A 12,672-nucleotide genomic window follows, 5' to 3' on the forward strand; every position below is an offset into this window, starting at 1 on the left:
CCAGATTTGCTGGTAAAAATCTCTGCCTCAAAGCGTGGAGGGTTTATGTCAAGATCATGTTGATTCTGTGCTGGCTAGGATAAAGTCTGACCAAGTGGAAGACAACATTTGATGTTTGTGCTTCCAAGAATTTAATTGTTGTATGCCGCCCAGAGTCACTTTATGTGGTGGCTATATAAACATGATAGATAGATAGATAGATAGATAGATAGATAGATAGATAGATAGATAGATAGATAGATAGATAAAATTTCATAGGCAGAATGTGAAGGAAGAAGTGCTTTCAATACTATTAACTCCTCAGCCACACAGGACCTTAATTTAATTCTTATGGCTGGTAGCCAGGGATAGAATGGTTGATTGACAGATAATGCATCATCCTGAATGGCCTCTCCTGCCCCGGGGATCCCAGAACTTCCCTTGGTATATGGAGGAGCTAAGGGAACTGAAGAGACCCTCGAGCATCGCTGGAGGGTGACAAAGAGCGAATCGGATTGAACACAAGCTGCTGTTAGGGCCTACCTTGTGGCAGTAAGGGCGGCGAAACATCAATATTTCTCTGTCCTTATTGCATCTGCAGATAGCTGTCCAGTGGCCCTGTTCTGGGTGACTTGGTCCCTCCTGGGCGAGAGTGGTTCGGAGGTTCACCTACAGGGTCACTGTGAAGAGTATGCCAGGCATCTGATGGGCAAAGTTGATCGGATCTGCTCTAAGTTGGACTCGGGCCTTGGTGCAGGTCCTGTGAAGGTTATTGGGGCTGGGTCTAGCTTGGTTATCTGGGGAGAGTTTGATCCCATTGGGCCTGAGGAAATGGACAGGGTCCTCAGAGCTGTTAGTGTAGCCACTTCTATGTTAGATCCATGTCCCTCCTGCCTGGTTAGGGCTCCTGGGAAGGGATGTGTGGTTGGGTTCTGGTGGTGGTTAACACCTTTTTGAGGGAGGGGGTAGTTCTGCCGTCTCTTAAGGAGGTGGTAGTTTGCCCCCTCCTCAAGGGGCCGCCACTAGACCCCACCATTCTGGACAATTTTCATCCAGTTTCCAACCTTCCCTTTCTATGGAAGATTGTATAGAAAGTGGTTGTGTTGCAACTTCAGAGGACTCTGGAGGAAACGAATTATCTTGACCCCTTTCAGTCAGGGTTCAGGCCTGGGTATGGGACTGAGGCGGCATTGATTGCGTTCTTGGATGACCTCTGGTGGGAGCAGGATGGGGGTGGTGTGTCCATCCTTGCTCTTCTTTACCCTCAGCAGCTTTTGATACCATCGGTCATAGTATCCTTCTAGACCAGCTCAGGGAATTGGGGGTGGGTGGCACGCTGTTGTGCTGTTCTCCTCCTTCCTCTAGGATCAGTTCCAGTTGGTGTTGATAGGAGGGGAGAGATCCAGCTGGCAGCCCATCCTTTGTGGGCTGCCTCAGGGCTTGGTATTCTCTCCCCTCCTATTTAACATCTGCATGGCCACTGGGTGAGGTCATCTGACGGTTTGGGGTGAGGTATCTTCAGTATGCTGATGATACCCAGCTTTATATCTCCACTCCAGGCTGCCTGAGTGATGCTGTAGAGGTTCTGTCTCAGTACCTGGAGACTGTGGGGGCCTGGATGGGGCGCAACAGGCTTCAGCTCAACCCAAGCAAGACCGAGTGGCTCTGGGTTTTTGGACCTCCTTGTTTTGGGGACCTTCCATCTTTGGTTCTGGATGGGGGGCACTGCCCCAGACATACCTGGGGGCCCTCCTGGTCTCACGGCTCCTGCTTGAAGAGCAGGCAGCAGCCATGGCCAGGAGGTCCTTTTCATAGCTTAGGGCTGTGCATCAGTTGCACCCATTCCTGGACTGGGGGGCTCTGCTTATGGTCATTGTGACCTCCAGATTGAACTACTGCAACACGCTTTAAGTGGGGCTGCCCTTGAAGAGTATTTGGACGCTTCAACAAAAGGCAGCAGCGCGGGCATACTGGTGCCGGTTACCCGGCACATGCGACCCCACTGCTCTGCGAGCTGCGTTGGCTTCCGATGTGCTTCTGGGTACAATTCAAGGTGCTGATTGTCACCTTTAAAGCCCTTCATGGCTTAGGACCAAGTTACTTACGGGACCGTCTCTTCCCAGTTGTTTCTACTCATCTGGCAGGAGGGGCATTCTCCGGGTACCATCAGCTAGGGTGTGTCGGCTGGCGGGGCCCAGATGGAGAGGCTTTTCTGCTGTGGCACCCACCCTTTGGAGCATCGTTCTTCCCCCACCCCCAAGATTAGTTTAGCCCTGTCCCTGTTGGCTTTCCGTAAGGCCTTGAAAAGGCTCTGTGCTCAAGCCTGGGTCCCTGGACGTGGTTTAGAGCCCGTCTCCTGGTTGTACAGATGATAGGTTAGATCATGCCTGCCTGCTATGTCTTTTTATTTTTGTTTATACTGTGCATTTTGTGTTTTTATTTGTTTTATTGTAAGTTGCCTAGAGTCACATAAAAGTCAGATGGGTGGCTATATAAATCGAGTAAATAAATAAAAATACAGGTACAGGTCTCCCCCGCCCCCATAATCCCTTGCAGAACTGTTGAAAACAATGGTCATGCTGTTTGGGAATTCTAGGAATTGTAGTATTTTCACTTCTGGGAGGAGGTTTATGCCTTAATATCGATAATACATAGCATAAAAATTCCATCGTTTTTCATGAATTTGTTTAATACCTTTTATACCTATGAAAACAGGCATGCAGACATTTGTCCCCTTCCCCCCATGCATAAGGAAGGACATCAAAAAAGTTTTCATATTACATTTATATGTGGATTTTAACCCTCCCTGAAGTTTAAGCAAGAGGGAAACAGATATTAGGCTGTGTAGCTCTTCAGGTTAAATTCTGAAAAGGTACATAAGATACAAATATAGCATCTCTCTGTAATCCTTTAAAACGGCCACATCTTTTTTCAGGATTTCACAACTGCCACATGATCCTGGATGTTTTAAAGAGTTGCAGACTGGTGTGATGGTGACACCCCCATGTGCTCCAAAGCATTTTTTTAAAGAATTGAAACCAGTGCATTTCACAGCCTAACTGATAAAGGCTACCAGCATACTGTAAATCAGCAATATGGAAACAAGGTTCTTGTTCCTTTTTTGCCACCAGTGAGTTTTGGCTATATGTTTTGGGTGTCTCACATATTTTTCCTCACCTGCTTATTTCAGCAGTCAAACTGCTCTTTCATAAATCTTCCAGTCCAAGATTTGGAGGATTATATGAATGCAACCAGAAGCTAACTGAAACAAATAGGGGGGAGGATATGAGTTTGACATCAAAAAAAGGGCCAGACAAAAATGTCCCACCAGACTTGCCAGGTTTTGTGCTTTTTGCATTCAATTTTCATCTGTTAATTTGTACTTGTTGACTTGTCTTTGGGATTTGCAGTGGACTATGGCTAAAGAAAGTAGTTAAACTTGAATAACAGACTTTGTCTTCTGTTCTGTTCCACAGTCATTGGTGCCACTACACGGTCACCCGGACGGTTTCCTGTCAAGTGCAGAATGGCTCGGAGACAGTAATCCAAAGGGTTTATCAGAGCTGTCGGTGGCCAGGACCTTGTGCCAACTTAGTGAGGTAATGGGCTGTGTTTTAGACCTTTGCTAAGTTTGATCAAAGCGACAGAGAAGTAGTGGTGAATAAATACTCTATTGACAGATGCCAAGAGTTGGCAAAGCCTTGATCTATGAATGTTTGAATAATCTGCTGAATCAGATCTGCATAAATGTTTGGAAACAACTATATCATTCTTTGGAATAAGCTAAATAGTTGTTTAGGAACATCAGTAAACATGTGAACTGAGGACTAAATGAGAAAGTGAGCAATTCTTGGGTTATTATCTGGTCAGCCTGAGCAATATATTGCTATACTGTTGCTAGTTTCTGCTAATTCATTCCTAAAGTACATTTCAGTAAAAGTGATTACCTTCTGAAGGTGATCCAGCAGATCTGAAAGAAGAGGCAGTGGGTGCTGGTTCTTAATGGTTACTGAGTTCAGAAGTCTATCATATTCCACAACTCTCAAGGAATTATCTTTCTTTTTTACATAAAACATAGGTGCTGATCCTGGAGATGTAAAAGATGAATATATCTTCAGATTGTTGTCCAGAAACCGTTTTAAATTGGCTACGTCTTGAGTAGACGTGGGCTATTGCCTTTTTTTCTGGGATTCTGCACTGCAGGTTTTTAAATAGTATGGTTGCATGTCCAATGAGAGGGCAAGGCAGCTGCTTTTTATTCCCCCAAAACATCAGCAAAATCTGTTTAATTTTCTGGCAAGAAAAGAGGTTCTGACAGCAGAGTGGGAGAGAGGGAAAATAGTGATGCTGTTGATACTTTCGAGCGGGAAAAGAAATTGTCCCTTGCTCCTAGTGGATATCCGGATTATGATTTTGTAACCAGACTATACCTGGTTATATGTTATGGGTATAATGTTATGGGGACATGTAAGGAAGCTAGAGTGATATAGAGTGGCAAGAATTTTGTATGATCATTTATTTTCAACTGCAAAGGAGTTATATGTTGCAAAATAAGACTAGCTGGAAGAAATTGCCCATCAAGTGTCTCAACTAAGGTTCTCTAATTACTGTGTGGGCAACTCAGACTGATGGACCATAATTTCATCAATGAAATAAGCTGTTGCACCAGAGTCTAAAAGTGTCAAAAGTTTTATTTCTGCACTGGTTGGGGTGTGAAGAGTAACAGGGATAATGAAATGCACTTGCCTGCTGTTGGTGATCTGAGTTCTTCTTAATTAACTGAATGCCTCCCTTTGAGTTCTTGGGAGAGGAGCCTGTAAAATTTCCTGAGCACAAGTCTCTGGAGTGATTCAGGCATCTACTTGTGAGATGACTTGCAGTTCCACAGGTGCAGCATCTTCCATCTGACTAAGAAGAAACTTTAGCAGAACAAACCATGGTTTGGTGTCCTTGAGATCCCCAGTAAAAGTATACATTGAAATCCTTCCTTCTTTGTTTCTCCATGGCAGACAAGGTTCTCTTCATCAGACATATTTCTGTGGGTACTATGATGCTGTTGTCCAATGAGGTCAGAGGAAGGGGTCTTGGGGTGACAAATGACAATAAAATGTCCTCCCCCTATTATTTCCTTCATGCTTCAACTCCTCCAATCATCCATTGATTAACATGCCGTGCTAGAATAGTTTTCCAAAATTTTCTGGTGTGCCTTGTCTTACTAATTCATCCCTTAGTTCATCAGAAAGTCCTTCCCAAACTGATCAATCAGGATAATATCATTCTAACACACATCTCTGGCAAACAACTGGAAATCAGCTATGTACTCCCAACTTGACAATTTCCTTGTTTCAGTTTGTGACTCTCTCAGTTCTCTGTAGTTCTCCTGGCTGAATCATCGAAAGCATCTCTGAATCTTTGCATGAAGTTCTAGTAATTACCCAGCAATGCATCATTGCCCTCAATGAGTGACATATCCCATTTGACTGCCCCTTCTTTCAGCAAACTAAGAATAAAGCAACCTTGGCCCAATCTGTAGGCCATTCCACTGGTTGGCCTGCCAGAAACAATTCACACTGCATCATGATGTTCAAGAATTGATCTTGAGCTCTTCCCCTCACCAATTTTTCTGGTAGACTTCCCAGAGAATGGAGCAATACTGGCTGTACAGCAACTTGTGGAGCTGCTCTGGCTTTGGAGAGCCTTATCCCAGTAGGTGAAGGCAAGAAACAGGAACAGCAGAGATGCTCTTAATGGATGTAGAGCAGAATAACCCAATTTAGAATGCTTATCTGAGTTTCTCTCTGCCCCAACTTATACCAAACAAAATCAAGGCAGGGTAATTTTGAGGGTCTTTCTCACACTTTCCTCCTTCTCAGGACTGAGTCATCCTTCTTGAAAGTCCCCCTTCAATGGCTTGCTCATCATTTCTGTGAGAGAAATTTCACTTGTGCCTTTTTCTGCACTTTGAGGTGGTATAACAGGTGTGCTATGCTGCACCAGAATGAAAAAAAAAAGTGCTGAGCTTTGGCGAAATGTCTCCATTCTGACAAGCAGCCTTGCAAGTTTCATGGATCGGGATGGTGTACAGGAAGATGTCCAGGGCCAGAAAAAGTTGCTGTTCTTTTGGGCTAAAAGAAAAAATATCCATACTTGACAGCTATATACACTCCTGAGTATAAAGAAAAAATAGTGAAACATGAGATCAGGTTGCAATGTTAATGCAGTTATATGACTAAGGATTAAATGTACACAAACTATGCTTTAGTTTTTTTAACTGTTTCCAGAGAGCTAGTTGTTTCATTCCCTTGCAGCAAAAAGAAAGAGCCATGTGTCATCTTACGTATTAAGAAATCTATTTTGGCAGATGTTTTTTATTCTATGAAAAATTATGACATAATACATCTCGCCACAAGTTTCTTGCATAATTTATGTAATTGGGACACTTTGTGGCTGAGTACTGATGACAGTGCAAGCTAGGCTTCTCATCTAGTGATGCACGTGCCTTTTGGGAGCTTCATCCTGAGCAACGGAGCTCAGAAACAGCCCTGTGTGGCTGTTTCTCATTTAGTGGATTTCTAAATAGCAGAATGCAGGGAAAGTCTGTTTGAGAGCATCACCGTAAGAAAACCATGGAGACGCTTTCTATTTTAGTCTGGCCAGAAGTGCCCAAGATGCTTCATTCAGATGATGATCTTGGTCTTGAGGTTTTTAGTATGCTTACATGCAACTCCCATCATGCCTTACTTTGAATGACATTGATTGATTGATTGATTGATTGATTGATTGATTATATGCAGTCACGTTGGTGTTGATTCTTAGCAGCCACGTAGACAGACCTTCTCCAGAGTGACTGCTTAGGAGGAAGAGCGGTTGGAAAAAGAGGAAAAAGCACAAGGGCTGCTAGATAAGAAATCTGTTTGCATTTCATCTCTAATGACCCATTTGTGTTATCCAATAAGCCCCTTACTTTCTCAGATGTAATTTTTACACATGCTTAAAAAGTATATTTTGGGAAGCTTAGGAAGAATATAGTGCTGCTCTCAAGGCTGAGGAAACACTGTGTGAGCTGTGCCAGACACATTTGTTATGGTTACCCCAGTGTAACACTCACTCTAGCCTTCCCAGTTTGATGTCCTCCATATGTGTCAGCCTGCAGCTTCCAAAGTTCCCAGCTAGCATATGTATGCCAGACATATTTGGATCCACGTCTTCCTTGGCAACATTTTACTAGCACAACAGTCAATGTGCAATATTGCCACAATTCCAGATTGTCAGAGTGGGGTTTCATCTCTCTCTGCTGAGGATGAGGCTCACTGCAAACATAAAACAGAAGCCCTAATTCCTGAACATTGAAATAGCAAGGGAAGTAAGAAAGTTCCTAGTGTATACTTAAATTTCAATTAGTCCCTAAATTTATCATTTGAATGAAGCTTTAAAATTTTTTTGTGTCTGATAGAAACTCTATATGTGTCGGAGCGGTGGTGATACAGTATATGTATGTATGATGAGAGCTGTATTTGAGGAATTTGTCAACAGTAAGTGAGGCCAAGGTTAACAATGGAAGAGCTATTTTGCTTCTGGCTTCTTCTTTCTCTGCCTTCCTTTCTCTTTTCTTTCTTTCCTGCTCTCCTTTTCGGTTCTGCACGTCTTTCTTTCTTTGCACTTACTCCCAGCTAGTAAAGCAAACCACACAAACCCAAAGGGAAGGAAGAACACTATTGTACAGAGAATATCTCAGTCTGTAGACTGTTCTGTGATTGGAACATTCTCACCAATGGTTAGAATTGCTTTGCTGGCATAATACCTTTATGGAATTAAGGAAGGCAAAAGGAGGAGCCGGGAAGTGGCTTACTTGTACTTAGAACTAGAGTGTAGATACTTAGGTTACCTGCTTAAACTCTTCTGCTTTAAATGCGATATTTAGCATTTGTATCTGAATTACAGCACTTATCTTAAGTTTTTATATAAATGCATGTTTTGCCCATCCCCTTCCTCATTTTTTGGCATCATTGCATAAAACTTTAACAAGAGCAATCTGGCCAAAAAGGGAGACCAAAATGAGTTAGAAGCCACGAAATAGAGGCTACCCCTAATAAATAAGAACAGTGAATGTAAGCGCTTCTAGGTCTCCTGTTTTAACGGAGGAATATGTAAACTTTGTCTGGCACAGTGTAGAGGAGAGGAAGATCAACACTGGGCCGTTATCTTAAAGTGTAGAAGCAAATTTGAACTTAGCGTGAAAGGTGGGTTGTGTGTGTAATCCGCTTCTTTGCACAAATACTAAACATTGCAGAGCAAATGTTTTAAACACACTGGAAATATACAGTTCCTGTGTGGTTCCTGTGTCCCAGGATGCTACTTTTCCTTGACCTGATCCAAATTGTGTCTCGTCAGCAACCTGACTATTCCCTTGTCTGCTTCCAGTCTTATTTCTATAAAAAAATAGTTGCTGCAAAGCCTTCTTAAAGTTACCCAGTCCAAACAGTACATACTAGAAGTTTCCTTCAAAGTAAGCAAGGGCAGGGAGGAACATTCTCCAAATATTCCAAGACTGTGTTCATAGAACAATACATTTGGGGAGTTTCCATAGTTCAGAGAACAAGCTAAGCTACCTTCCCCAAACTCCACCAACCAAGCTTAAAACTACACAATCAAATCACATGCAAATGTAGCCACTAAGTCTTTAATTGAACTGTTTAAACGTATTATATGAGTGTAGTCCAACTGTCTTTACTTAAACTAGGGATACACACTTTTTGGGTGAGAGCGCACTGAGAATTTTGAAAGCATGTGCTAGACTCACAAAGTGGCTGACATTGGAAACTTGCCTAGTTGCAAAATGGCATGGCAGTCCACAATCTTTCTACTAGAATTTGTACACCCTAAGATTCCTCCATCCATATTTTTATTTTTAAAACATACTACACCAGGGTACACAATTTCACCTAGTTGCCTTGGTTTATCGTTACTCATGTATAATTTGCCATCATTCTCTCCATTTTCTTATCAAACACAAAGATGACTGATACACTGATAAGTTAATTTTCAGATCTATACTCCATTGCATTGTACAGTTTACTATTTCCTGCAAGTCACTCAGATTCTTAGCCAACAACACAGAATTAACTGCATTCACTTCCCCAGTCAACATACCTCTGACATCATCACTAGCTTTCCTTATAGAGTACATTTATCCATAAATACATTCAGTAACCAAGTGGACGTCACATATCCTTGTATCACTTCCTGCTCCAAATTAAATAATTCAAGTGCTATATTTATTCTCATGCCTGCTTTACTTCCATATTTCCATCAGATACCACTGTTACTGCATTCAGCAATCAACCTTCAACTTCATAGTTGTGCCCAACATTCCATAATTCAAGCCTATTCACTTTATCACACAATTTCTTTAAATTGTAGAAATCTGATATAAGGTTTTATTGTCAGTTAACATAATTTTATGCATGGCTCTTCAGAAATAAGTTTCAATGGGATGTTCTCCCAGGTAGACAAATAAAGAATGTGGATGAATAAAGAATCTTTAAATGCAGACTGCAATTTTTTAGCCACTTACCTGGGAGTAATCCCACTGAACTCTACCTGAGTGGAAGTATGTTGGACTGTGCTGGTTAAAACTCTGCTTGGCTTTGCTCTTGTGAGTAGCTACTGATGTTGGCAGGCTTGGGTTGAACATTCTGGGTGATGTCTTGCTTGTGTTAGTTACAGGACTCTCATCAGACCCACGTACAAGATAGCTTACAGAACAGTAACTGCTCTCGAATGGCGATGCTGCCCTGGTTTTACTGGAAGCAACTGTGAGGAAGGTAAGTCTTCTGGATTCTTTCACATGCCCTTCAAGAGGGTGTATGTATGAAGCTGTGAGTATATCAACCAGCCTTCTCCCATTTGGTGTCCTCTAGATGTGTTGGACTTGGACTCCCATGACCCTAGCCAGCATGGCTGTCAGCATGGAGACTGTGGAAGTTGATCCACCTTATATGGATGATGGGAGATTGGAAAATGCTAGTAGCTAGAAATCGGAAGATTTACAAACAGTTTTAGATTAGAAATACTGGACTGTGATCCTGTCAAAGTTTAATCTGTGCTTACTTTTAAGCATATGTTAATTTTTAGAGGATTTCATAAGTGTGTGATTTTATGATGTGCAAGCCACACTGTTCTTAAATGACATATCATTATGTATTATTTAGACAGAGGGACTTTTTTTCTCCCATGTTATGTTGTCTTCCATCTACTGCTAACTAAATAGGAAATACATGGCATTGAAGTTGGACTATCTTTACTGCAATTCCATGGCAGTTGACAGAAGCAGCATGTATTTCACCTCCAACATGTTAGTCCCTGTTACGTGACCAAACATGTTACAGGATTGCCCCAAGTAACCCACATCTGGTCAAACAGATAGTGTGTGCAGTGAAACATCCTGACTAAGCAATTGCCTTTAGTAACTACTGAATAAATATATATTTTGCATATCTGCATCCTATAAATCTGCATACCTATTTTCTCAATATGCGCAGCCATTATTACAATTACAGTTATATCATTATTATTAGAGTACCCAAGAGGAAAGCTCAGGATCATGTTTTTCAGTAAACGGTGCACTGCTATGCATTTTAAGAGTGAGACTTGCAATAAAACCCATTGATTATCTGTTTCTCACTTCTCTATCTTGCTGTTTTTTCTGTTGACCCTCTTCTTCTTGGGTCTTGGTTTTTCCATTGTTTGTTTATTTATTAGATTTCTAAATGGCTGCAATCATGCCACTCTTGTCAGAGTACAAAATAATTACAAAACGTCTAATCATAAAATACGAAATAATAGTACAACAGATACAAACATTAAAAACAGCAACTTAGAGCAGTATAAACACACATGTTGCATTCCCTCCATACATCGCATTTAGAAAGCCTATTCCAGAAAGGCAATAACCTCGGGGCCTATCTAGTTTCTTGGGTGAGGCTGTTCCATAACGTAACGCCATTACTGTACTGAGAAACAGCTTCTTCTGGCTTCAGCCCCTCAAACTTCATGGTCATGGGGAACCACAAGTAATTTTTCCTGAGCTGTCCTTATCAAGTTGGTGGATTCTAGCTGACAAAGGTAGTCTTGAAGGTGCCTCAGCGCCAAACCTTATAGGGCTTTGTAAATTAAAACCAGCACTTTAAATTGCATCTAGAAACCTATTGGTAACCAGTGAAGGGCCCCTAACACAGGGTGACGTGCTTATGTGTCCAGTGCTCAATAATATGTGGGCTGCTCTGTTTTGGACCAAGTGCAATTTCTGAGTGGTAGAGCTTATTTCAGTAGTCTAGTTATACAGCATGAGTTACTGTTGCAAAGTCCTCTCACTCCAGGTAGGGTATAACTGGTGTACCAACCAAAGCTAGATGAGAGCCCTTCTAGCTAAGGTTTTCACCCACCCATCTGGCTACTGCTTTCAGGGTAGGAGGATCCCCAAGTCATGGAGCTGCTCCCTCAAGGACAGTGGTACCTCTTTGAAGGATAGCACTGGAGTTGACAGAGAACCTCACTGAATAAACTTGCCCTATTTACCTTGCTGTCAACAAGGATATGCCTCCAGTTCCTTCCCTCTTTTTGTTTCTGTCAAGCCCCATGTAGCAGATCAAGGGCGTAATAAGATTTCAGTAAGGTATTTTAGGTAAATACAGAATATTGGAAAGTGGAAGAAGAATTTCTCATCTTCTTTTATAGCGAGTTAATTGAAGTACTCTCGAGACTTTTTGAGCAACTGAAATGCTTCTTCCAAGGTGTTTTGTCACCTAGGCTAGCTTGCTATTTATGAGATAAGCTGGCTGTGGATTTGCCTTCTCTCTCTTGACCGTTTATGTCTATTCTCCCTTCCATTCTTTTTCCAGCCTCCCCACAGTCTTTCCCAAAAGGCTCAGCTCTCTATTGTTCTCCCCCACATACTCATTCCCTGGCACTAGCAACACCACCACTCGCTTCCTGACCTGACAGCCTCCCTATGGGGCATCACGCTGAGTGGATTCTCAGAGTTCCGTATTAAGAAGTGGTTATGACTGCTTGTGCAGGTGAAAATGCAGACATCTCACATTATGTCACATGAAGGGCAGCTACACAAAATGGCAAGTTGTACTAGAGAGTTGCACGCTTCAAGTGCAATGAAGTACCTCCACATATTTATTTGGATAATGGGCTGCTGGTATTTCACAAGGATTGGTAAAAACATGCTAGACCAGTGTAGGCTGAGCACGATCAGAAGGGCTTTAAATCAGACACTGTGGGGATTGAAAATGAAACCCCTAATGTAACGTTTTCTGATAAAGATATGGGGATGTTGTTAACATGGGACTAAAAAACCACTCAGTGAAGAAAAGGAGCTTGAACTTTTAATACAGGAAGGCAAATATGATTTGATAGTATAATGCAGGTCTTTGGAATGATTCCCACAATTGGAATCTAGTAAGTGAGGGATACAATTTGTTCAGAAGGAACAGAAACAATTGAAAGGGAGGAAGAGTTGCACTATTTGTCAAAAGTGTTAACACCTGCTCAGAAATCCAAGGGAATGAACTTTTGGTACTGCTGAGATCATCTTTGGGAAAATAAAGGAACAAGTAGGAACAAGTAAAAACAATACTTTTATTGTATCTACTGTTACCTTCCCAATCAAGGAGAACATGTAAG

At 42.0% G+C, this 12,672-nt stretch overlaps 1 protein-coding gene across 1 annotated transcript in view; it reads left to right on the forward strand.

Annotated features, from left to right (window-relative positions):
- COL26A1 (collagen type XXVI alpha 1 chain) overlaps positions 1-12,672 on the forward strand; it is a 151,107-nt gene that overhangs the window by 29,525 nt on the left and 108,910 nt on the right. Inside the window, exons 2-3 of the mRNA XM_088152346.1 lie at positions 3,456-3,578; positions 9,700-9,803. Coding sequence (XP_088008472.1) covers positions 3,456-3,578; positions 9,700-9,803 — 227 coding nt within the window. The remainder of the gene's footprint in view (positions 1-3,455; positions 3,579-9,699; positions 9,804-12,672) is intronic.

This window comes from Python bivittatus, unplaced genomic scaffold (assembly GCF_059951505.1).
Source record: "Python bivittatus isolate LINGU-HERP-01145 unplaced genomic scaffold, Pbiv_v1 ctg000690_np1212, whole genome shotgun sequence".
NCBI lineage: Eukaryota > Metazoa > Chordata > Lepidosauria > Squamata > Pythonidae > Python > Python bivittatus.